The sequence below is a fragment of the Oryx dammah genome, unplaced genomic scaffold, assembly GCF_014754425.2.
Source record: "Oryx dammah isolate SB20612 unplaced genomic scaffold, SCBI_Odam_1.1 HiC_scaffold_1, whole genome shotgun sequence".
In the NCBI taxonomy this organism is placed as follows: Eukaryota; Metazoa; Chordata; class Mammalia; order Artiodactyla; family Bovidae; genus Oryx; species Oryx dammah.
In genome coordinates this window covers 22,784,847-22,811,850 of record NW_024070185.1, presented here as the reverse complement: position 1 = coordinate 22,811,850, position 27,004 = coordinate 22,784,847, and the positions used below count along the sequence as shown (strand labels likewise).

At 38.3% G+C, this 27,004-nt stretch overlaps 1 protein-coding gene across 1 annotated transcript; it reads right to left on the bottom strand.

The window, feature by feature from the left end:
• On the bottom strand, positions 1–26,183 carry HACD4 (3-hydroxyacyl-CoA dehydratase 4). Its single transcript, XM_040238375.1, has 7 exons — positions 26,005–26,183; positions 21,734–21,837; positions 19,404–19,531; positions 9,469–9,581; positions 4,994–5,100; positions 2,288–2,413; positions 1–1,126 (listed from the first exon to the last, which is right to left on the bottom strand). Exons 1-7 carry the CDS (start codon positions 26,040–26,042, stop codon positions 1,047–1,049), a joined length of 696 nt encoding a protein of 231 aa, XP_040094309.1. The 5' UTR covers positions 26,043–26,183; the 3' UTR covers positions 1–1,046.
• Between the last annotated feature and the right edge of the window lie 821 nt (positions 26,184–27,004).

Below are 27,004 nucleotides of genomic sequence, written 5' to 3'. Positions count from 1 at the left end.
TTTAGTACTATCTTTACATAGTTATTGGATAACAAGATTTTATAATTCTCTCAAGAAAAATGAACGATATACTGAAGGTACAAAAATTCTATTAGTAAATTATTCACATATATTTTAGATCTTCAAAGAAAGGAACATTTTTTAAAACTGTAAGTGATGACATATATGGCTTATAGTAATTAGCAATAATAATTCAGTAATAAATAATCTGAAGCATTACTAGTTCTCAGTTTTCTTTAAATTGATTTATTGTATTTGTGTACCTTTTATCTCCATGTAAGGTATGTATATGACCTGATTAAATGTTCCAAAAAAGGAATATGGAGCATGATTTGTGAACCAAGTCATCTGTTGATGGGCACTTGGGTTGCCTCTTTGTCTCGGCTACTGTAAACCGTGTGGCTGTGAACAATGGGTTGCATGTGTCTGTTTTCCTCAGGGTCCTCTTTTAAGACAGTAAAGTCCAATCAACTTGAGTAATATTAACAAATACTCTTCCAGTGTTTGGAAAAATGTTTTATTTTCAAAATTTGTCTAATGTTTAACGTGGGGGTTAACTATGGGCACAGTGATATCAGTCTATAAAATAGGCTATGCTAGAAAAGTACAGAGCATATTATACACCACTCCCCTCCCACAGATTAGCTGCTGCATGGGAACTCAGAAGTGAAAAGAAACAGATGTAAATAGATGTCATTTAAATTAACAACTTTGGTTTCTTAGTTTAACTGAATCTACTCCAGTTAAAATCCTATTTCTCATTAACTTTACAGGAAAATAGTCAGGCTTCACACGATACAAACTTAACTTGTGTGAAATTCACAGCTTTGGTGAAACAGGTTGTGAAGAGTATATGAACTAAAAAAAATGTGAGAAAAACAGACTGCCGTGTAGGTCAAGAGTTCTGGGGAGGAGTGCAATTATTCCATGTTATGGATTTTTGTCAAATACTAGATATCTGTTCACCAGAATACTTCCCGTGTTGTGTTTCCTGCAGCTGACTCCACAAGCCTCTTCTTTCTCATGTCACATCCCAGTGCTATGCTTCACATTTTCTTCTTATTGGGAAACACTCTGAGGATGTCTTTTCTTTCTGAGTAAAGATGATTGTAGGTGAAATACATACCTAAGGTAGAGAAGAAAATGGCAAAATTAGATTAACCATCTCTTTGGAGAAGGCAATGGCACCCCACTCCAGTACTCTTGCCTGGAAAATCCCATGGACGGAGGAGCCTGGTGGGCTGCAGTCCATGGGGTTGCTAAGAGTCGGACCCGACTGAGCGACTTCACTTTCACTTTTCCTTTCCATGCACTGGAGAAGGAAATGGCAACCCACTCCAGTGTTCTTGTCTGGAGAATCCCAAGGATGGCGGGGCCTGGTGGGCTGCCGTCTATGGGGTTGCACAGAGTTGGACACGACTGAAGCAGCAGCAGAACCATTTCTTTGAAAAGAACCATGGTTTTGAAATACAGCGTACTGCCTAGAGTCCAGGAAGAAGACACTTGCAAAGGAGACTCAAAGAAGAATACTTAAAAAGTAACCAGATTTTCTGCAGAAGGGGAAGTAAATTCCTCCATCTTACTGTTCTGCATATTACAAAGAAGGAACTTTTCCCCTTTCTTTAGCTCTCTCCATTCCCCCCAAAGTTTCACATTTGTCTTCTCTTTTATGTGTTGTTCTTACATACCTGATAGGTGTTATCTTCTAGAGGTAATACTTATCTTAAGGATGTATGAGGGTTAGAGCTGATGAAACTAAAATTTAACAACAGAAGTCTGTTTCTCAATTTCCTGGACAGATTAATTAATTGATCAGGTTTTCTCAGCTTAACTCTTTGCTCCATGTATTTTTCTTGAGTCGTTAGCACCTACTCCCACTTGCCTGCTAGGAAATGCTAGCACATACGGCCAAACAAACAGGAAACAGAAACAGATACAAATGGGAAATCCAAAGATAGCCAAGTTTACTTAGTTTGACATCCTGATTTTCTTTATAGATGCTTGTGTCTGTTGGTGAAAATTTCATACACAAGGCAGTTACATTTTCTGCCAGTAAAACTCTTTTTGTTCATACTGTGATATATTTGATCTCATAATGTCCTACAAAAACCATTAGAAATAACTTCTAAGTGCTTTACTAATAGGTACTAAGGTCCAGTTCATCATTCCAGGTTTCCTCTTTCATCTCCCACGTGTTTACAGACCTTTCTGTCGATACTAAGGTAGATGGCAGCACAAACCGAAAAGCACAGGAAGAATGCAAAATCAAAACAGAAAAGCCACTTACCTACAAAGAGCATCATGAGATATATTTTCAGCACATATGGGAAATAGATGGATAAGTCAAAGGGCATCTTTGTGGAGTAAGTGCCAAATGATTCGAAATAAGGCAGCGACTGATAGATGGTAAATGCTGTTTAAAGAAAAAACGAATCATGAAGGTTTCCCTTCTTAACTTGCTACATGGATATGTGTATGTGTTAGCACAATTGAAGGATATGCTGAATTTAATAATGACAACCCTGTGAAAACTGTTGAATCCTTTTGCCAAAATATAATTTCGTATGGAAATGCACTGAAGATCAGATTGGCAAGGCCATTACAGCAGTGTGGTCTGCTGAATTTTTATCCTGCTTTATTTTATTGTGCCTACACAGAAAGAGTTTACTGTGTTTCTCTGTTTATTGAGGTATAGTTGATGTATAAGTTTCAGGTGTGCAACAGAGTGATTCACGATTTTGTATAGTGGAGTATAAATGGCTATACTCCATTTATAGTTATTATAAAACATCAGCCATATTCCCTGTCTGTATAACATATCCTTTTAGCTTATTTATTTTATACATAGTAGTTTGTACCAAAAATGGTATCTCAGAATACCTGTCCTCCTAGCCACAAGTAGTGGTGATAGATGAGGGAACATGGAAAATGCTTCATATATTTTCCTCTTAGAGTTTCACAACACACCTTGGTAGAATGGAGATTCTGTCAAGTTCTGCAATAAGAAACTGGTTTCACCCATTTCCTCAGTTTAACTGGTCTTGGAATAGCTCCTTCTTCCTCCCCATCCCAAGTAGTACTTAATAAAAATTCTGAGGAATAGTGTGAGAAATGCTGGCCTCCAATTACTTTGAAGGAGGAGGCTCTTGTCAAATAAAGAGTTGAATATTCTATGGAATTAGATCCCATATATAGACCTTTAATAACATTTCATGGGATAAAATGGCAATGTACTATAGTTATGTAAGATGTCATCATTGAGGTAAGCTGTGTGAAGGTACATGGGAACAATGCACTATTTTTGCAAACTTATTGTGAGTCTAAAATTATTATTTCTAATTTCTTTTCTTAAAAGATGGAGGAAAAGTCAGTTACCTACAGATTGTATAGCCAGACAGTGGCATCAGTATAGAGTCTGCATTTGACACCAAAAACAAAAAGGAACTATATAGAAACGTACAAACTTGCAGTCACCTACATTCCACCACCCAGAATTAATCATTATTGACATTTTGTTATATATGTTTTCAAAATTTTTCTGCATATGCTTTTTTGAATTGCAAGAATAAGTTTATGAATCTAATTTTAATAAAAGAATATGCATTTTACAGCAACCATATACAAACATAGCTTTCCTAAGAAACAAGAAGGCCTACAATTACAGAATAAAAAGAAAAGTCTACTACATATTTATTCAATCCCTTATTCTTAGGAAAATATTAGTCATATTTCTACTTTATTCCTTTATATATTCTTTACAGTGTTTTTCATATTATCTAACAAATGACTGTACTTAATAATAAATGTTTCAATGAGTGAGGGATTTTGTTCTCAAATAAATGTGCAAGCCATTTTTTATAGTTTTTAAGATTTTCTAGATTCTTTTGGCATAGTCTAATTTCAAAACTCAATAATTCTTCCTTTTGAAAACAAAACATATTTTAAGATTATACTTAATATGATTTACTAGAATATAAGCTCTTTTTCTCTGGTCATTGGTGGAAAGAAAACATGTGGGTATATCATATATACTTTACAATTATTATCAATGTCACCATCATTTTTTGTTAAATATTTCTGAATGTTTTCCCTTAGTTACCTTAACATGTGCTCTCTTCATTTCTTTATGCCTTTGGTTTTCAAAAACTTTTATCATGTCTGTTTCAGAGTTTCCTTCCTGTCTGCTAAATCTATTACAGAAGGAAGCTTATATTCCACAAATATCCTCAAGCTCTTTGCAAATAGATGTGTTTAATCACTTGATTTTAAGCTTAAGTTTTACATTTAGGTTTAGTAATCAGCTTACTTCACACTGTATTTAATAATTCTTTGTTTGTTGATCATGTACCTTGGGTTCATAAGAGAAAGGAAGGGAGAAACAAAGACAACCCCGTATTCCCGTGAAGCTTAGAGACTAGACAGGGAAATCTATAGTAATCAAAGAATCACGCAAGTGTCTAATTACTGCTAAGGTTTTACTAAAGAGATTCATAGGGGGACCTGGTGTAGAAGAGGAAGTTGAGAAATGTTTCCCTGAGAAACCGATGATTGATCTATATGTGGAGTTCACTGTCTCTAACAAAGTAGGCTGCACAATAGCTGGTAAGTGGGAAGGCTAGTCCTGCTAGGGGGAACTGAATTTCTATGCATTAAAAATAATCACTGAGTCACTAAACGTTAAACCCCCTTTGGATGAGGAAACAGACTTAGAGAGGTTAAATGATTTACCCAAAACTCAGCGAGTTAATGAAGGTAAGGGCCTACACTCAGATGTCCTCATTCCTCATCCCATATTTTGTCTACTGTGCAGAACTGCTTCCTCCTCTAACTTTGCTTTTTAATGCTTTGCTTCTTTGCATCAAGGGAAGTATGCCAGGAGAGATAACACTGAGTCAGCTGAACAGTGGCAAAAATAGTAATTTAATCATCAGAAAGTATCGTGAACCATTATTGCTTTGTCAGTAAACAATACAGAAAGTCACTCTTTTCCTACCTTCAGCAAGAACACACAAAGGATAAATTGGCATCCACAGTGTTTGACTGAACCATGTCAAGACAGCATAGGATATTCCAATGACTGACAACATGCTGTAAGTGTACCTGAAAGGAGACAAGTTTGCTCATAAACATTTGCTGCTGGTGTCTGGGAAATAACAGAAGAAAACACTTTGCTTTGTAACTGAATACACAGATAAAACTGGAGAGCATGCAAATTCCTTACTTTATTTTCTGTAATATAAGCAGGAAAAGAGGTAAAAAAACGGAGGGAGAGGAACCATGTCAGTCTGGCTTGTCTCATGGGGTGGATCATAGATAATTATAGAGGTAAAGAGAGAAAAATGTAACTCTTGTCCCTTAGCAAATTACAGTTACAAGTTTCCTCAAATAGTGACTTCAATTTCACTTGGAAGCCAACCCCATTTTATACAGCAGCTAAGTTTCTTAAGACAGACAGACCTATAAATATCTATGGAAATAATTTTAAAACTTTTTTTAAAAAATGGGCCATTCTGTGTAAACAACTAAATAATGGGCCTTAGGAGCGTGTTTTGAGTACAGGAGGTGATTTTAAACCTGCCTTTGTGATATAACAGATGAAGTAGTCAATATCCTTTTATTTCTCAAGCTTAAGCATATATCAGAATCACTCAGAGGGCTTGCTAAAGCACAAATTGCTAGGCATCTCCAGAGCATCTAATTCAAGGGACCTGAGAATTTGTATTACAAACAAGCTCCAGGTGATGCTGCCACTGGCCCAGGGACCACACTTAGAACTATTGGAGAAGGCAGGGCATACATATGGCGAAACAAAATCCAAAACTTTGAAAACATGAATGCAGTAAAGTAAATCTTTCATTCATTCCAGGACCCTCATTCCATTTCTCAGAGGCAATGTCCAATGCCAATTTCTTATATACTCTTTCCAAAATTCTTTGTGTATGCCTATCTCTGTGTATACACTATATATAATTTACATCAGTAGTGCAAGCACTCACCAAATATGGCATGTTATCAAATTTTTGTTCTTTACCAATACAAGGAAAAAATGGCATTTCACTACATTGACTTTTTTTTTCTCTTATTACAAGAGTAGGTAAGAATCTTTTCATATGTTTAGAAATCATTTCTGTAGAAGTCCAGTGTATCTCTTTTTTGCTGTTGCGTGTGGTTTGGGTTTTAAACCTAAAAATCCATTGTCAAATCCAAAATCAAAAACATTTACCCTTATGTCTTCTTCTAAGAGTTTTATAGTTCTAGCTCTTCTGTTTGGGTTTTTAATCCATTTTGAGTTAATTTTTATATATGGTGTGGAGTAACAAACCAAATTCCTTCTTTTGCATGTGGATATCCAGTTGGCCCAGCATTATTTGACTGAAAGATTATTCCAAAAGACTATTTTTCTCCACTGAATGATCTTGGCATCTTGTCAACAATCAACTGACCATAAATTTGAAAGTTTATCTCAGAACTATCAATTCTATTTCATGCTATATCCTTATGTCTGTATCACACCCTTGATGTGTGCAACTTTTGTTACTCTGTAGTAAGTTTTGAAATTCAGAAGTGTGAATCTTCTAACTATGTTCTTCTTTTTTGAGATTCTCTTGGCTACTCTGGTTTCTTGAGGTTTCCATATGTGTTTTAGGATCAACTTCTCAACTTCTGCATTGAAGCTGGAATGCAGAAGATCAACTTGAGAACTGTTCCATCTTAAAAACATTGTCTTCAACTCATAAACATGGGACATCTTTCCATTTATTTAGATCTCCTTTCATTTCTCTGAACGATGTTTCTAGTGCACTAGTTATGCACATCTTTTATTAAATTTACGTACAAGTACTTTTTAGATGCTATTGTACATGGAATTGTTTTCTTTATTTTAGGATAGGCCCTTGAAAATGGGTAGAATACATTTAATTTTTGTAAAACTGACCTTTGAAAAACACAGATTTGAACTATGTGGGTCCACTTATATGAAGATTTTTTTCAATAATATATACTGCAGTGCTACACTCTCTGGTTAGTTGAATGCAGACACAGAACTGCAGACAGAGAGGAACTCTATACATGAAAAGTTATATGTGGATTTTCAACTCTGGAGAAAGGCAGCACTCCAACCCTCACCCTGTTCAAGGGTCAAAAGTATATCAATTTTGTATTCTACAGCTTTGCTGAACTAGCTTATTCTAGTGCTTTTAGTGAATTCCTTATGATTTTTTTATATAAAATTATGTCATCTGCTAATAGAGATAATTTTACTCCTTCCTTTCTAATGTAGATGACTTTTATATCATTTTCTTGCCTAACTGCCATGCCTAGAACTTCCAGTGTAATGTTGAATAGCAGAGACAAGAGTAAACATTGTTGTCTTGTTCCTGATCTTTGGAAGAAAGATTAGCCTTTCACCATTAACCATCGTGTTAGCTGTAGAGTTTTTACAGATACTTTCATCAGGTTGAGGAAACTGCTTTTCAAAACATCATTCTAAGGTATATTTGGGAGTTAATTCTAACCCCATTTTACACAGGAAAAAAGAGTTTCAAAATGGTTAAGCAGTTAGGAATTTCACTCCTAGGTTAAGAGAAATGAAAACATATGTGCACACAAAAGCTTCTATATGGATGTTCATAGCAGTATTCCTCCTGACCAAAAAGTAGCAACAGCCCAAAATCAGCTGACAAATGAATAAATAAAAATTGGTATGTTGATATAATAGAATATTATCCAGCCATAAAAAGAAATAAAATATTGATACCTGTTACAAGATGGCTATACCTTGAAAACATTATGCTAAGTGAAAGACACCAATCACAAAAAGCACATGTTATGTGACTCCATTTATATGAAATGTCCAGAACAGGCAAATCCATACAGACAGTATATTAGAGGTTGCCAGAGGCTGGGAGGGAGAGGGAAGGGGGCATGACTGCTGGTGGATTTGGGGCTCCTCTGGGGGGCAATGAAAATGGTCTCAAATTAGATAGTGGTGATGGTTACACATATCTTTGAACAAACTAAAATCAACAAATTTTATACTTTAAAAGGGTAAATATTAAGGTCCATGAATTATCCCACTGCTGTTATCACTGCTGTTATTTTTAAGATTATGTGATTTGTCCAAGCAGTCACGTAGTAGAGGTGAGGTTCGTCTTGAGATCTTCTACTTCTATGTCCCAAAGTCTTTCCATCACATCACAATACCACTCTCAATGCCAAAACTACTTTGTTCTCTAATGGGCCTACTGAACTTATCTGAGACTGGACTGACACTGAAAGAAGTGGGTATACCAGAGAATAAAACGTCAGAAAGCCACAGTTCCCTGGGACTTCCCTGGCAGTCCAGTGGTTAAGACTTCGCCTTCCAACGCAAGGAGTGAGGGTTTGCTCACTGGTCAGAGAGCTAAGATCCCACATGCCTTGTGGCCAAAGGACAAAAACATAAAACAGAAGCAATATTGTAACAAATTCAATAAAGACTTTAAAAATGATGTACATTAAAAAAAAAAAAACAAGAAAGCAAGACACAGTCCCAGATGAGGCTCCATGTCTCATAAACAGAAAGTCACAGGCTATAAAAGTCCCTAAAGTTTGCCCTAAGTCCACAAATCTTTCAGTTAAAAGTGAGAAATAACTAAGTTATATATAACAAAGAATTATAGTCACTTTAATTCAACAAAATATTTCATTTTAATTCATTCTACTTAGAATATCTTAACTCAGCCAAGATTTTGACAATAAAGAATTTATATAACCTCTGCTAAAATGCTGCGCCTTTTGTTACCCATTCACATCCAGGTCTTTCAAGCAAGAGGGACAGTTCTCAAGAAGTAGCAGTTAGGGACCTCTCCAAAGTGAGCCACTGTGCAAAGAGGCTATTTTACACCATTGCTGGTAGCGATACTACTAGGCTCATCTCATTGCAAAGCTTTAGAATTTAGAGGTCAACACAACACCAACTCGGGCAAGGATTCTAAACCTGAGGTCGAAGGATTCCCAGTGAGTTCATGAACGAACTTCAGTTATTTGAACCTGCTGGAGTTGTATACACATATGTTTGTGAAGGTCTGTTTTTCACCCCAAAGAAATAAAGCCCTATATTTAAAATACTCTTGAATTCAAAGAAACCAACTTTGTAAATTGTGTCTATGATAGAAAAGTCTGGATTTATGAAAGTAACATGTACCAGAGCAATTGCAGAGAATGCCTTTCATTAGCAAACAGCTGTGAGGTTTATTCCCAATTGGTATTATGCCTAAATGCACTGATTTGCTCTTGTAATACCATGGTAGGTTTTCATTATCTTTGATATGCCCATTATGGAGAACACAAAAAATACATTTCCATATCAAGATAAAATAATATGAAAAGAGGTTATATATTTATCTCTGAGCAATCAAACACAAGCAACTAATACTGGTTTCACTGTAGAAAGTAATCTGGCTTTAAGAGGTTATTTTGCCTCCTTACCTAACCATATCCAACAGATTCCAAAAGATGAATAAAACACACACCACGTATTTCTCTTGGACTTCTTCTTGACTGGTGATCACCATAAAGAGGACAATTACTCTTTCTGTGAGCTAACAAAAGAAATAGCAAAGTCAAGAATTAGGATCATCTGTTTAGCATGTAGGTAATTTTCTAATTTTAAAAACCAAAGTTCCTCTTAAAAAATATGCTTTAACTCTAAATATGTATACTATACAATTAATATGATCTCTAGGGGAGTAAGGTTATGGGTGAATTTCATTTCCTCCTTTCTGGTTTCTTTTCTTCTGTATTCTCCAAATTGAACATAATGGATAAAAAGAGAACAGATATTTCATCTGAATCACAGCATGTCCCTTCTTGTGTCACATGAACACATGGTTTTACTCACTTCGACAAGCTTTCATTGGGTGTCCACTATATATCAGATGCTAAGACAACATATACAATGAAAAGCATCGTCCTTGCTACACAGGGTAGCAACGGTAGGAGAATGTGGGGCATTCACTATAGCACAGTGTGAGTAATGCTGTCATTTAAAGGGCCAGGTATGGGAGGAGAGGTGGGGGAGATAAACTGTGTGGGAAAAGGATGCAGAGAGACATATGGAGACAGGCAACATTTCAGCTGGATCTTGAGGAATGGACAGGGTTTGTCAGGTAGACTGGATAGGAGAGTGGGCATCCTGGGGAGCAGCCAGAGCAAAGAGGCAGAGCTGTGAAAAGACAGCTGGGCTGGGGGGCCAAAACATCCCTGAGGGCCAGAAAGGAAGGGCACAAACAGAACCATGGGAGATAAAATTGAAAACATGCTGCTTGTGAAGAGTTTTGAATGTCAGGCCAAGAAATTGCCATTTCATCCAACCAAGAAGCCACCATAGTTTTTTTGGGGGGAGGGGTGGTGCAGGGGTGTTGAGAGTTGAGAGGTGGGAGAAGGGAGAAAGGGAAGGGACACAGTACAACCCTAAGCTTCATAAGCTAGTGGGAAGTGAAAAGAATTCAACAAATTCATGTTTTTTCCAAGTCAGTAGGCATTTGTAAATCACTGAGAATGCACACACTAATGGCTTAGCTCCAATTACTGACCTCGAAATACACATTCCTCTTTCCAATCTAAATATATGTATTCTTATGCTGTATTAATATACTTCGTATATTCTGCATTTTTATTGGTTTTTAATAGAATATTTTACTTTCCTCCCAGTGGTCACAGGAAAGCATCCCTGAGATTGAGAAGAGCATATTAGTGATAAAGACGAGGGCTGACTTGTGTCTTTCAGTAGCTGTCTTTACTTTTAAAGCGGATCAGGGAGAAAAGACTTGGATAATCTGTGACTTCGAATCACAGCCTGTTAGTCCTGGAAAACCACCTAGTGCAGAGAAATCCAAAATTTGCCAATATCAGGCCAGAGGATCAGAAATTCACATGTAGAAGCTATATCAGCGTGTTTATAACCACATTGGTGAGTCAAGAGGGCCCTTACTTAGCTAAGGAAATTAGACACAATTCAAACCTTAGTCAATCAATGAAAGCTACCTACGTGGCAGTTTTTCTTTTGTTAGTCTTTCTTTCAATGCTCTAGTTTCTTGACTTAACCGTATTTATGTAATGAAGTAGACTTAACTGAAATGATTAATTACTGAATGATCCGAACTTGCTGCTGTGACACACAGCAACCTTCAGATAACAAGATCTTAGCAGCAAACAAGTACTTAGGCACTGCCTAATCTTACATTTCATCAGTGTCTGCTAATTGGGAAAATTATCTAATTTTTGATCAAAATCTCAGGAGATAAACACATGAATGCGTGCACACAAACACAGTTCTAATTACATGGCTGACTACTGAAATAAAGAACATTAGCTATTTTGGATAAGACAGATCTCTAGGAGCTCTGCTAGATACATGCCCAACCCCACCTTTTTACAAATAAGGAAATCAAGTGATTTGCCCAACCTAGAGGCAGACCTGGAAACATATATCCCGAGTCTCCTGGCTTCCAGAGTTGTAAGCAATCTCTGATGCCAGGCTGCCCCTCAATTGATGAGTAGGGAGGGAAAAGAATCTCCTAAGAGGGGCTGGAGCTGCCCAAAGAAACACTGTTGAAAATAATCACTTAAGGGACTGTGGTACATTGGTGATGGAATCCCAACTGCATAGAAGAGGCAATAAGCATGCCCCCCAAAACACCACCACATACATACAGGTATGTGCAGACCCGTCACCCCCTCTATGATGTCCATCTAATTAACAAATTATCTGATGGTTATTTAACTCTATCTTGACCATTCAATGGCAAGACAATGGGAAAATGTAGTTGACAATATTCCTAAATTGATTTAAAAAACCCAATATTTATTGATTACTTTGTGCCAGTATCTAAACACATGCCATCTCATTTAATCTCCATAACAACCCCAGGAAGTGCTACTGCTATTTTCTGCCTTTTACAAAGAAAGCTTTCTTTGTAGTCATTTTACAAAGTGAAAATGACTTGCCTATAGATGTGGAATCAAAATCTAGACCATGTCATTCTAAATTCCTTGTTCTGAGGCACTAAGACATTTTCACCTTTGCTTTTTAATGGGCTATACCCTTATATAATGTCTATCAGTGAACCAGTGAAGTTGCTCAGTCGTGTCCAGCTCTTTGCGATACCACGGACTGTAGCCTACTAGGCTCCTCAATCCATGGAATTTTCCAGGCAAAAGTACTGGAGTAGGTTGCCATTTCCTTCTCCAGGGGATCTTCCCAACCCAGGAACTGAACCCAGGTCTCCTACAATTATAGGCAGACACTTTACCATCTGAGCCACCAAGGAAGCAAATATAAAGTCTAGGTCATAGTCTATTCTGAAAAAAAAAAAAAAAAAAAGCCTCTCCTGAAAATTTAAAACTTAAAACTATCTCCTTGATTTTCTGAATCAACACCAAAACAATTTTCAAGAATAGATTTTTAAAATTTATTACTTTCTTTACATATAATAGTTGACTAGTTATTTAGAGCTTTATCCTTGGGACAACTTAGCACTTTGTCATTTTAGACAAATCCTATGAGAACATGATAATTACTAATAAAGAGTCTTGTAATGTTTTGTGCAACTCAAACAGGCAGAATAAAAGCACAGTGAAAACACTAACTTGGGCCACATTAAACATGGTGGTAATGTGGCCAACTCAAAATATATAAAAATTAACTCAAAAACTATAAAACTATTTTGCAGTATTATGTTCTGTTTGGGAATTCTGAACTTCAGATTAAGCAATGACTAAAATTAAAGTGTTCTTTGTTAAAGAACTTAATTTGATAAAATTAAAGTGTTATTTTTTAATGGCAGCTAGCAAATTAGTTAGAAACTATTGAAGGGGTAAAAATCATACTTCAACTATAAAAAGAATTTCTACAGTCTTAAAAATCAAGTAGTTGTTTAATTAGTCTTTAAGTAGTGGCTTCAAAGATTTTACATTACTAAAAGGATAACCCAAACTACTTTAATCCTATGAACTTTTCTTGAGAACTTCAGACACATACCCTTAAATTTGAAAAGTCACCAATTATTTTCTGTAAGACAAAAGTATTTAAATACTATTTGTATATGTTTATTTATTCATCAAACAATATATATTTATTGAGTGCATTATGCTGAATGCCAGTGAACATGGCAAGATGAACAAGATCAAATCCCAGCCTAAGAAGTAGGCTATGTCCCAGCCTATAAGGACATAGGTACTTATGTCCTAGTTTGTGAGATAGACACTGTAAACAAGTGTAGCATAATAGTTGAGTGTTCAGGAAAACTAACCCAAATCCAAATTTTTGCTCCACCGTTTACAATTTATGTGAACTTGGGTAAGTCATTTAACTTTTGTGTTAAGTCATTAGACTGGAGATAAAAATAAGTATAATTTAAAGTAGTAATTAGTTTATAAGAAATATTGTGGGGAGGGGGGTGGGAGGGGGGTCCATGTTTGGGAACACATGTACACCCGTGGTGGATTCATGTCAATGTATGGCAAAACCAACACAGAATTGTAAAGTAAAATTAAAAAAAAAATAATTAGAATTTAAAAAGAAATATAGTTTATAAGAAAATACATTTTTCTTGTAGATAGTCAAGACTATCAATAAATAAAAAAGCTAATCTCAGCATCTTTAAAATTATACTATGACTAAAACACTCTGATGCTGGGAAAGATTGAAGGCAAAAGGAAAAGGGGAGACAGAGAATGAGGAGGTTGGACGGCATCACTGATTCGATGGACATGAGTTAGAGCAAACTCCAGGAGACAGTGAAGGACAGGGAAGCCTGGTGTGTTGCAGTTCATAGGGTCACAAGGAGTCGGACATGACTTAGCAACTGAACAACAACAATAGCTTTATAACTATCACACTCAAGAACTTCACTGATGAAATACAAAAGGTACCAAAAAGAAAAAAGAAAAAAAAAAATCCTACCTACAGAGTGAACTGTGTATATAATTCATTTTCAGGAAGCAAAGTTTTGAGAATCTCATAGCATGACACAATCCTCAGCACAGTTTTTATCTCCAACAATATAATCCTGTTCCCAACTCAAAACTGGAGGGAAAATTATATGATTTCATAGGGGAAAAAAAGATTATTTAATCTACCAATGCAAAGAAGCACCTGCTTCATGGATTAAAAGAGATTAGGGTGAAACTTTGCTGTGTTTCTAAAAGGGTTTGTTTTAAGACACTCTCCTTGGGGACAGACTTTACATTTTTCTTACAAAATCTGCAACTGTGAAATCTTTGGAGTGATTTCTGACAACAGATTCCTGTTTGTCCTTATCAGAAACAGGATGTGCTATTGGCAAAAATAAGGATTGTTCTTACAATTTGAGCTCACAAATGGAATTTCTGTATCACAAAGTGGAATTTCCGTATCACAATAATGTGGGGGTAATAATTCCCAGGACTTTGATTTATAGATTTTAAAACTGTGTCAAATGAATACATGTGCAGCAGTGTTTATTGTGACGCAAAGGTCAGGGGACAGAATTTAGCCATTTTAATTCAGTTATGTACAGTCTTTGCATTTCAAGCCTCTCTCAAAAGCTAAAGGAGTAAAGTGGATAACTCTGAGGGTTTCCTAAAGGCACATCAGCCTAATGTCAATACACAAAGGTTAATTTTGTGGATTATTTTCCCCTCTCCTTGAGTTGAAACATCCTAAAGCTATTATATATCAACAAAAACCTCTTTCTCAGGCTTCTACACAAGCAAAGTCAGAACAGAGTCCTTCAAAATCAATATTTCAAGGTGTATGGCATTTCCGCTCCATAAAAGCCAAGTTGTTTTGATTAAATCTACTAAAATACTAGTTTCCAATTCAATGTTTTAAAAAAATCAAGCTAATGAAATAGGCACACTCATTTGAGAGCAAGGGATTGGACAGAAGAGATGCCTAGTTTTCAATGATCACTTTTAACTATAGTTATATGCTACTTTTGCACCTTTTTACTTTCCCATTTTACAATTTTAAAATATCAAAAATTTTTTTCCTGATATGATTTTTATTGCCATGTAAGTGTTTACAAAAATGGATGTATGTAAACAACTATTTGTTGCAGTTTTGCTCTTTTCCCCTAAACTGTATTTTTAAAAAATATATAAAATATACATCTCTGTTAAACTATCACAGTGTTATTGTCAATAGGTCTTACCCCCTTTCTCCTTTAGTTAGTGCTAGTGTGTTAGTCGCTCAGTTGTGTCTCACTCTTCGCGACCCCATGGACTGTAGCCCACCAGGCTCCTCTGTCCATGGGATTTTCCAGGCAAGAATACTGGAGTGGGTTACTATTTCCTTCTCCAGAGGATCTTCCTGACCCAGGAATCAAACCCAGGTCTCCTGCATGGCAGGCAGATTCTTTACTCTCTGAGCCACCAGGGAAGCCCTTTCTCCTTTAGCAACTGTAATATTAGAAAATCACAATGGCTTTTCCCTGTCAAATAAAGATGAGTATAAAAGATTTTAAAATGTACAGAAGAAAACAAATATATTTTTGTGAGATACAAAAATATATACACATATACATATGTATATATATATATACACATACCGCCATCAATCGATATTATACCTGTGATTCGAATTGCTCAACTAACTAACTGTTCCTACTGCTTTTGGGAATTACTCGTCTTCATATTTTGGCAAAGCAGTTTACAAAAAAGACAATTCCATTGTGACTTACCAGTGTCACAAAGGTAATGTCAAAATAATAACACACATGAGCAGAATTCTCTTCAATCTACTTCAAAGTAGCTAGATATTGGGCATTTTTTCAAAATACTGTATGCAATTAGCTATGAGTATTGTGTGAGTAGCTTAGCTACATTCTTAACTACTGTTTCTTCATTTAAAGATGGGGAAACAGGAAAACCAAGAACGATTACACAGCTTTAGCGTTTTGTTTGGTTATTTTAAAGAAGGGGCCTCAGAGTCATCTTATAATGTGGGAATTCTTCTAGTTGTCTGCAGAATTCTAAGGAAGGGGGTTAAAATGAAACTTTGGACCTGACCACATGGGTTTTTGAAGCTTTTTCGAACATCATGTCTATTTTGAAAACCATAGAAAAGATAGTAAATGAATATAAGAAACAGAGGACAGATAAAATCTCAAAGAGATAAAGAGGAAGACAAACATCATAGCAAAAATTTAATAATAACTGGCCCAGGATGAGAATAACTATCTTCCCTACTATGATGATTCTCTGATTCCTCCCAACAATAAAGACTTAAAAACCATTTGAGTCCCATCAACAGGAGACTTTGCCTCCTCACATTCAAATAAAAGTGCCAATATATACTTGCCATTATTTTTTAATTACCAAACCAGGATACAGTCCAATTACAAGTGATCATACTTCTATAAATCAATAGAGGTGCAATTAATAGGGATTAAAATCAAGCTTAAATATCCTGGGATTTCTAGAACTGCAAGAAATCAGATTTCTAATAACAATTTCTGTTATTGGACAAGCCTACATACTTTTGGAAAGCAGAAATACTGTGCAGATCTTTGAGACATATTTAAGATGCTTTTCTTTCTTACAGATTTACCTGTCCAGTTTCTCATTTGCATTTCCTACTCTGGAAATAACTAAAATAACACTGCTCTGAACTTTGAAACTGTTTTACCATAAAATTAGTATTATCCAATTTAGCCTAAAAAAGTACAAAGTCCAAAAAGGTATGCCAAAAGAAAATATGACTTAGATTCAGATGAATTTGATCATACTCCAAGAAAAATAATTCCATATGCTAGAATACAGCTTTCATTTAACCTGGGTTAATTCTGTTTTCTAAAATTAGCATTTAGTTGCTAAACTGTCCAAATCTTTTGTGACTCCATGGACTGTAGCCCACCAGGCTCCTCTGTCCACCAGATTTCCCAGCAAGGATATTGGAGTGGGTTGCCATTTCCTTCTTCAGGGGATCTTCCTAACCCAGGGATTGAACCCATGTCTCCTGCTTTGGCAGGCAGATTCTTTACCACTGAGCCACCTGGAAGCCTGTACATTTAATGTTAAGCAGTACTATATGCATCTTGAGTTGTTTACAGATAATACATATCAATACATCTTGTTCCTAAATAATATGCTTCTTCTCTGGTGGCTCAGAGGTTAAAGTGTCTGCCTGGAATGCAGGAGACCCGGGTTCAATCCCTGGGTCGGGAAGATTCCCCCGAAGAAGGAAATGGCAACCCACTCTAGTACTCTTGCCTGGAGAATCCCATGGAGGGAGGAGCCTGGTAGACTACAGTCCATGGGGTCACAAAGAGTCAGACACGACTGAGCGACTTCACTTTCACTTTTTCTGGGACAGATGTGTACCCCTTTTCATATTGTAAGAACATACATTTAAGGCAATTCCATCTAGGGCTTAGCTAGCTAACTAACTATTCTTAGTTTGTACTCTAGATATTGCCCCAATTTTTACTTTACATTTGATATTTCAACACTAAAGTAACTTTATCCTAATACTATTTTTCCACTTCTAATGAAGAAGCAAAATTTAAAATCTCCCACCAACTTGTAACGCAGAGTTCTCGATAGGCTCCTCAGGTTTATACTCTGATTTCCATCTTTTAAACTTTCATGATATTTCAGCAAATTTTAATATAAGGATCTATGCCGCTATTTCATTCAACAAAATTTAAGGTGTTTATGTTCTAAGCACTTTGCTAGGTGCTGGCAATACAATCAGATTCTAATATTTTAATTATTTTTACAATGCAAATCTGTCACATTTAGTTATCCACTTTTAAAAATTTATTTTACAAATAGTTAAAATTATACTAATGAAAATACTTTTTTCTGTAAATTTTAAATGTATGTTCATATAGCCACGCTTATCTCTCCTTATGGAAAATATCACTTTTTAATTTTTCTTGCCTTAATTCAGCAATGATTACCTATACTAAATCTCTACCAGTGAATTTCCCATCTTCCTTCAACCTGCCTTTAAAAGGAACATAGTCATCTAGGGCTTAAGACATGGCAGAGGAACAAATAATACCTAAAATAACAGCAACAGCTACCAGGTATTGTATCCTTAACTAAGTGCTAGGAATTTATCCCACCCACTTTCTCAGTGACTCCAGAATATACATGCTATTTGCATATCACATGAGAAAATGAAGCTCAGAACAATTACATTACTTGTTTAAACTCATATAACTAAGAGATAGAACTGGAATTTGAAGCCAGTTCAGTTTAGTTCAGTCGCTCAGTCATATCCGACTCTTTGCGGCCCCATGAACTGCAGCACACCAGGCCTCCCTGTCCATCACCAACTCCCGGAGTCTACCCAAACCCATGTCCATTGAGACGGTGATGCCATCTAACCATCTCATCCTCTGTCATCCCCTTCTCCTCCTGCCCTCAATCTTCCCCAGCATCAGGGTCTTTTCAAATGAGTCAGCTCTTCTCATCAGGTGGCCAAAGTATTAGAGTTTCAGCTTCAACATCAGTCCTTCCAATGAACATCCAGGACTGATCTCCTTTAGGATGGACTGGTTGGATCTCCTTGCAGTCCAAGGGACCCTCAAGAGTCTTTTCCAATTTGAAGCCAAGTCTACAGCATTCCCAGGTCTGTACAAGTGGTGAAAGTCACTCAGTGGTATCCAACTATTTGCGACCCCATGGACTATACAGTCCATGGAATTCTCCAGGCCAGAATATACTGGAGAAACCCCTTCCCTTCTCCAGGGGATCTTCCCAACCCAGGGATTAAACCCAGGTTTCCCGCATTGCAGGAGGAGTCTTTACCAGCTAAGCCACAAGGGAAGCCCCTGTACAAGTAGATGCTATACCAAGTAAACACAAAAGACCACTCCTTTGCAGCTGCATTCAGTAACAGGGGCAGAATGGACAGGAAATGGCTGGGGAGTACACTAATCTCTGGACCTGGATGAAGGGTACCTTTTTTTGTTTTTTGCAAATTTATTCTTTTCCAGGTAATGTATGTGGCGTCCTTTTCCCTAAAGAACTGGATGATGGTGGTTAATGTATCCCAGTGTAGGTAGAGGAGCCAGGCACCAAACCCCAAGTCTGAATGGCTCCCATCCTATGCCTTTCCTCTGCACTACACTGCCCGAGGCCGTGGCATAGTGAGACTGAGCAGTGGATATGAAATCTCGTCCCAGCAGAGGATCACTATAGTGCTGCACAAAGCAGCAAGCATCATTTCTCTGCTTCCAGCTGGCAATTCTGACTGTGCAGTGTTTTAGGATGAGGTCACTTTTTCATGGAATTCTCCATGTTAGTGACTTGGGTTGCACATTAGCAAAGGTTGGCTTTTTCACTGCCGTAAAGTCGAGAGGCTGTAAACAGAACAAAGTTACATATGCAACAGATTCTATCATACAAATAATGTGATTAAGACCTACCTGCAAAAACCTAGGAAGAAGATGGTTTGATTCAATGCCAACATATATGTGCAGCAACTCCAAGAGGGAAACAGACTGGCAAAGTTGCATCACAAGTCCAATTGCATAAAAAGTGTCAACCATTGAATCTGTGTCCAGTGAATTAAAAATACAGACATAGTAAGTAAAATAGATCACAACCCAAATCTAGGAAGCAGTTTGAAATACAACTGAGATTCCTAACTTCATTTTCCTTTGTACATGTGAGAAATTTCCTAGATTTCTAAATTACAAATACTATGAAACCAAAGAAAGCACTTCACATCATTATACAGTTTAATTGCTCCTCTTCCAAAACGAATTTAAAACTTGAAAAAGAAGGCTCTATGACCAAAGCTAAAGCATTTATTCCCCATTTATATGATTCTAAAGGAATTCCAGCATAAAAGTAAACAGTTAGACTCTAGACTACATCAGTGAAAACAGGCTGAAAGCGAGTTTATTAGAGAAACTGCTGTGCTCACTCCTTGTCTATGGACAAGAAAACGAGAGAGATGAGAAAATACGATTTCAGAGAAGATTTATGAAAATGACATTAATGATGCCATGATATCAAATAACATCTTCCATTTATATAGCATTTATGTCCTGCACATACGTGATTAGTGCTTTCTGGATTTTTGTGAGTTGGGCCCATTGCAGAGGGCTCCAAACAAATACTACATTTGAGAGAGCAGAAATGGACAGAAACAAATGTCTCTCTAAATAGAATAAATGTGCTGGTTTTTAAATGAAATCCTGCCATATTAAGAAACGTCTAGGGAAATCTTTATCGTCTTCACTCCCTAGTGACCATTCACATGATAGTAATTTATCAAAGGGTTTCTCTTCTCAGCAGCTCTATGAGGTAGACGTTATCATTCCCACTTTATGGATGATTCCTGAGGCATATACAGTCCTACTTGCCATAAAAGCATTCACACGGCTCCCTGAAGGAAGAAGGCAGCTGGTGTCTACTCCAGGTGCTTGAGTGCTATTGAGCTACTTAATTTATACAACGATTTGGAAATTGTAGTGACCCCCCACATAGTTCTTTTCAAGCTGCCTTCTGTAGAAATGGGTTGTGTTTCTTTAATAAAATGCAACTTCTCTAATTATGGATGGCAAGATCACAATTAAGAAATAAGTATACTGCTGACTAAGGCATTTCCCCCCACTGGAAAGGCCAGGCAGCATAAGAATAAATTCACGTCTTGTTACTCATGTTGTGAATGACCTATAACAGGCCCTCCGAAGCCACAGCTAACTTCCAAGGTCTAGAAGTGATGCTTTTTTCCTAAAAACAAAAGGAAGTTTTCCAAACACCTGTGTTGTCCTCTGCTTGAGGACTCCCAACACTCAAAATTGAAATACAACCCTCAAGTTATATCTTTGGAGGTTCTTAACAAAGGCAAGAATTTATCCGCAAATCTGCAGTAAAAAAAAAAGCAACATCAAATAGTTTATGGTATCACAGAAATAGATTAATTTTCTCATGATATTGAAGGCTGAATTGATGAGCAGAGCATGACTTATCCCAGATATATACTACATGTTTGTTTTTAGCTGCAACCAGCAATTGCTCAAATTGTCAAGTCATGCAACAGTTGGAAACTGTGATGACCCTTATCCATGTTGGGATGGAAAATGAAAAGAATTTTATTTTGACAGTCATTTAATCATTCATTTTTTTGAAAATTTAAATGTATTTAAAATCTTTACTTTCAGGAAACTGGAGAAAGCTTATAACTTAAACCTTTAACACTAACTCCTCTATATGTGATGAGTCATCTACAAAATGTGTCATTTTCCTATGGACACATTGCCTTTTAAAAGGATTAAATAGATGATTGGGGAATATAGAGTTTGTCTTTCATTTGTTAGTAGTTTCCAGTTACCTTAAACCTGGGGAATAAGAAACAAGAACTGGTTAATTTCTAATTTCTATGTGGAAAAAAAAAGTTACACAGGAATTTACAGATTTCTTCAACACACACCAGATCTGCTAAGGTTTGGTGCAGAACCAAAAAAAGGAAGAGGGAAATGGTACACCCCAATGCCATGTCTATGTTTTCAGGGCCAGTGCCTACTCAAAGAGAACTCACTTCCCTTTCCCTCATTTTACTTACCGCCTCCTCCAAAAAGGTTTTGGTTTTTGCATTAAGAATGAAGCATGCTTACTGAAAAATATGGTCACTAAATTTCAGAGAAGTGAAGGATATTAGGTGAAGTTCACAGAAGTTAAATTATAACTAGGAGTAGGTGAAAATGAGGATTAAAAGTTAAAAATTCAAAATGTTGTGGGCTTTTACCTTTTCCAAATGAAAAGAATCTGACTGTCATATTTGTAAATATCCAGGAGTGGCCACAGAACTGGATTAAGTAGTAGATGAAAAGATAGGCATTCTTCCTATACCTACAAAAAATACAAGAAAATACTTCCTTTAAACACATTAAACACTTCCTTTATAATCACCTTTTCAGCATTATACACAAGTATTTTAATTAATTTACTGGCCAATCTGAGCGAGCAAGAGACAATTAATCCATATCCGAGTTTTTAATTTGGATACTCTTCTAACCCCCATGAGATTTCAAAAGCACACACTATCTGTTACAGTGACCATCCTGGGTTTGTTTAATGCCAGATATGGTTCTAATTCAACATTCACTTTCAGCTGTGATAAACCTCTAACTTTGCTGCTCCCCAAGGGATAAAAGCAAGCATTGCAAAATTAGCTTTGAGTATTTTCGAAAAGAAAATATGGATGGAGAGAGGCCCATGTGGTCAACGTGTTCCTGCTAAGTGCATAACTTGAAGGATAACTAGTTTATAGTTACAGGAAGGGAGTAGCAATGGTGGTATTCCCAGGCGGGGTAATTCAGTCATTGGAATGTTAGGTCCATGAATCAAGGCAAATTGGAAGTGGTCAAACAGGAGATGGCAAGAGTGAACATCGACATTTTAGGAATCAGCAAACTAAAATGGACTGGAATGGGTGAATTTAACTCAGGTGACCATTATATCTACTACTGTGGGCAAGAACTGCTTAGAAGAAATGGAGTAGCCATCCTAGTCAACAAGAGAGTCTGAAATGCAGTACTTTGATGCAATCTCAAAAAAGACAGAATAATCTCTGTTGGTTTCCAAGGCAAACCATTCAATATCACAGTAACCCAAGTCTATGCCTCAACCAGTAATGCTGAAGAAGCTGAAGTTGAACGGTTCTATGAAGACCTACAAGACCCTGCAGAACTAACACCCAAAAATTTGCCCTTTTCATTATAGGGGACTGGAATGTAAAAGTATGAAGTCAAGAAATACCACCTAGAGTAACAGGCAAATTTGGCCTTGGAGTACAGAATGAAGCAGGGCAAAGGCCAATAGAGTTTTGCCAAGAGAACTCACTGGTTATAGCAAACACACTCTTCCAAAAACACAAGAGAAGACTACACATGGACATCACCAGATGGTCAATACCAAAATCAGCTTGATTACATTCTTTGCAGCCAAAGATGGAGAAGCTCTACACAGTCAGCCAAAACAAGACCAGAAGCTGATTGTGGCTCAGATTATGAATTCCTTATCACCAAATTCAGACTTAAATTGAAGAAAGTAGGGAAAACCACTAGACCTTTCAGGTATGACCTAAATCAAATCCCTAATGATTATACAGTGGAAGTGAGAAATAGATTCAAGGGATTAGATCTGATAGACAGAGTGCCTGAAGAACTATGGATGGTGGTTCATGACATTGTACAGGAGGCAGGGATGAAGACCATCACCAAGAAAAAGAAATGCAAAAAAGCAAAATGGCTGTCTGAGGAGGCCTTACAAATAGCTATGAAAAGAAGAGAAGTGAAAGGAAAAGGAGAAAAGGAAAGATATACGTATTTGAATGCAGAGTTCCAAAGAATAGCAAGGAGAGATAAGAAAGCTTTTCTCAGTGATCAATGCAAAGAAATAGAGGAAAACAACAGAATGGGAAAGGTTAGAGATCTCTTCAAGAAAATTAGAGATACCAAGGGAATTTTTCATGTAAAGATAAACACAATAAAGGACAGAAATGGTATGGACCTAAGAGAAGCAAACGATATTAAGAAGAGGTGGCAAGAATACACAGAAGAACTATACAAAAAAGATCTTCACGACCCAGATAATCATGATGGTGTGATCACTCACCGAGAGCCAGACATTCTGGAATGCGAAGTAAGTGGGCCTTAGGAATCATCACTATGAACAAAGCTAGTGGAGGTGATGGAATTCCAGTTGAGCTATTTCAAATCCTAAAAGATGATGCTGTGAAAGGGCTGCACTCAATATGCCAGCAAATTTGGAAAACTCAGCAGTGGCCACAGGACTGGAAAAGGTCAGTTTTCATTCCAATCCCAAGGAAAGGCAATGCCAAAGAATGCTCAACTACCACACAATTGCACTCATCTCACATGCTAGTAAAGTAATGCTCAAAATTCTCCAAGCCAGGGTTCAACAGTATGTGAACTGTGAACTTCCAGTTGTTCAAGCTGGACTTAGAAAAGGCAGAGGAACCAGAGATCAAATTGCTCGTGGGATCATCAAAAAAGCAAGAGTTCCAGAAAAGCATCTATTTCTGCTTTATTGACTATGCTAAAGCCTTTGACTGTGTGGATCACAATAAACTGTGGAAAATTCTTCAAGAGCTAGGTATAGCAGACTAACTGAGCTGCCTCCTGAGAAATCTCTATGGAGGTCAAGAAGCAACAATTAGAACTGGACATGGAACAACAGACTGGTTCCAAATAGGGAAAGGATTACGTCAAGGCTGTATATGTCACCCTGCTTATTTAACTTATATACAGAGTACATCATGAGAAACACTGAACTCGATGAAGCACAAGGTGGAATCAAGATTCCCAGGAGAGACATCAATAACTTCAGATATGCAGATGACACCACCCTTGTGGCAAAAAGCAAAGAACTAAAGAGCCTCTTGATAAAAGTGAAAGAGGAGAGTGAAAATGTTGGCTTAAAACTCAACACTCAGAAAACTCAGATCATGGCACCCGGTCCCATCACTTCATAGCGAACAGATGGGGAAACCATAGAAACAGTGAGAGACTTTACTTTGGGGGGCTCCAAAATCACTGCAGATGGTGACTACAGCCAGGAAATTAAAAGATGCTTGTTCCTTGGAAGAAAAGTTATAACCAACTTTTAATATGCTAGACAGCATATTAAAAAGCAGAGACATTACTTTGCTAACAAAGGTCTGTGTAGTCAAAGGCTATGGTTTTTCCAGCAGTCATGTATGGATGTGAGGGTTGGACTATAAAGAAAGCTGAGTGCAGAACTGATGCTTTTGAATTGTGGTGTTGGAGAAGACTCTTGAGAGCACCTTGGTCATCAAGAAGATCCAACCAGTCCATCCTAAAGGAAATCAGTTCCTGAATATACTGAAGATGAAACTTCAATACTTTGGCCACCTGATGCAAAGAACTAACTCATTTGAAAAGACCCTGATGCTGGGAAAGACTGAAGGCAGGAGGAGAAATGGTCGACAGAGGATCAGATGGTTGGATGGCATCACCAACTCAATGCACATGAGTTTGAGTAAACTCTGGGAGTTGGGGATGGACAGGGAGGCCTGGCATGCTGTAGTCCATGGGGTCGTAAAGAGTTGAACACGACCAAGCGACTGAGCTGAACTGAACTGATTTCTGAATGCATTTTTGTGATTGGGGTCAGTATCTTACCACTGCCTATTATAGTTTGCAAGAGTAGATAGTTTCCTTCACCAGGCACACATAGAAAGCAGTTTAAGGGCCAGAAAAGGGAAGTGAAGCTGAGTTTGAAAATTGGTTGATGGGGATATGACTAAGAAAAGATGAACAGATACACGTTTGAGGGGGTCAGAGGAAGCACTGTTTGAAGTGTTGTCTCTGGTTCTAAAAAGTGGTAGAAGTAGCCAGATCGGGGTAGACAAGATTTTTTTCCTAGCTGGAGATATGAAATCTTTGAGAAATAAAGGAAATAAATTGAGAAGCAGATAAAATGTAGCTTGATGAGCGCACTCGGGTACCCCTACAGATGACTACGGCACTACTAAAAAAGTAGGGGAAAGGAATGCCTCCCTGAAACCTAGAGCAGTCACTTGGCTTGTGGGATAAACATAGACATCCCAGGCTCTACCCTCATAACACTGAATCAGTTTTTCTGGAACCGGGGGCCCTGAAATCTACACTTGTGCTTGGTGCTTCTGCAGCAGGTAGAGAAAAGGAAAGGGAAGGGCTCCAGGTTGGAGGAACGGGAAGAGAAGAAAGACCGCAGAGAGCGTACAAAAGGAAGGGCGGCCACGCAGCCTGTCCTTTCTCTGCTGTAACATGGGGAAAATAACAGTTATTCCTAGGGTTGTCGAGAAAATTGTATTAGCTAATATCTGTCCAGAGCCCCCAGGGGAACGTGAGGCGTAAGGCCGCTCCGGCGCTGGCGGGTGCTCGCCCCGCGGGACTATGTGGGCACCACCCACACCCCCCCACCCGCACCCCTCCCCCTGGCGGCCCCTCCTCCCGACCCCCTCCCCACCCTCCGGGCCGAGCGCCCTACCTGGGCTGCAGCCAGGCGGGCAGCGCCACGGGTCCCATGGGCCGCCGCCACCAAGTCTTCCAGCGTCGTCTGGAAAGGAACACCCACCGGGGAGCGCGGGAGGAGTGGCTGGGCGGCTGGGCTGCCAGGCGCGGAAGGGCGGGGCCTCTCCGCACTCAGCAATTTACAAAAAAAAAAAAAAAAACCACCCAGGTCGTGCAATGGGCACCAGAAGAAAACCAAGTTCGTAAAGTTCCTGAGGCGGCGGGAGCCAGCAGCACTACGACTGCCAGCGGGGTTCGGCTGGTGCGCGAGGCTGGGCTGGCTTGGCGGGGACCCCAACACACCCTAGTCCCAAGTTAAGGTTCACCGGGCTCCTTACCCAGCTTCCCAGTCTTCGGGTTGAGACTCCCAGTTGCAGCCTGGAGGAAGTGAATAGATCCCACGCCTGACCCCTGATCTCCAGAAGCGTGCGGTCAAGCGGTCCCAAAGCCTTCCGGGATGCGTGAGCCCCAGCTGGGCGCTTCTCAGGACGCTCAGCTGTGAAAGTCACGATTCGGCGAGGATGCTTGTGAGCGCGCCTTCCCTCACAACTTTTCAGGCAAAAGGCCTGATTCCTCAGTTATCAGACTCCCTTGCCGTTAATCTCTCCTGGATGCACTCAGTTCTTGCTCTTGGGGAGCGTTTGGTCTAAAGGGAACACTGATTTACAGGCAAACACTGGTGGCTAATCAGTCATCGGTGTCATCAGTGCCCAGGCCAAGCAGCGAGAGAGGAAGAAAGTCCTGGATGGCCTGGAGAGAGGGGAGAGAAGGCAGAAGGACTGCCAAGAGGGAGTGATCTTTTATCATCAAACACAGCCCCCATCTACAGCTCCTCCTTCTCTTCCACAAGTCCAAGGCATTTACCAGTTTCACCCCTCCTCCCGGTGCCATGTTGGACTTTGCTTGCGCCTCCCTCCTTCCTCTCTCTCTAGTTAGGTACCCTCCCCTCCTCCCCCCACCCCCACTCTATTTCTCTA

Bases quoted from the DNA above. Each gene is read 5' to 3' on its own strand.
- HACD4 (XM_040238375.1), bottom strand. From the start codon at position 26,042: ATGGGACCCGTGGCGCTGCCCGCCTGGCTGCAGCCCAG. The intron at 21,838-26,004 runs GTAGGGCGCTCG...TATTTTTTGTAG, and splicing joins CCCGCCTGGCTGCAGCCCAG to GTATAGGAAGAATGCCTATC. The intron at 5,101-9,468 runs GTAAGGAGGCAA...GTCTCCTTTCAG, and splicing joins AATCTGTTGGATATGGTTAG to GTACACTTACAGCATGTTGT.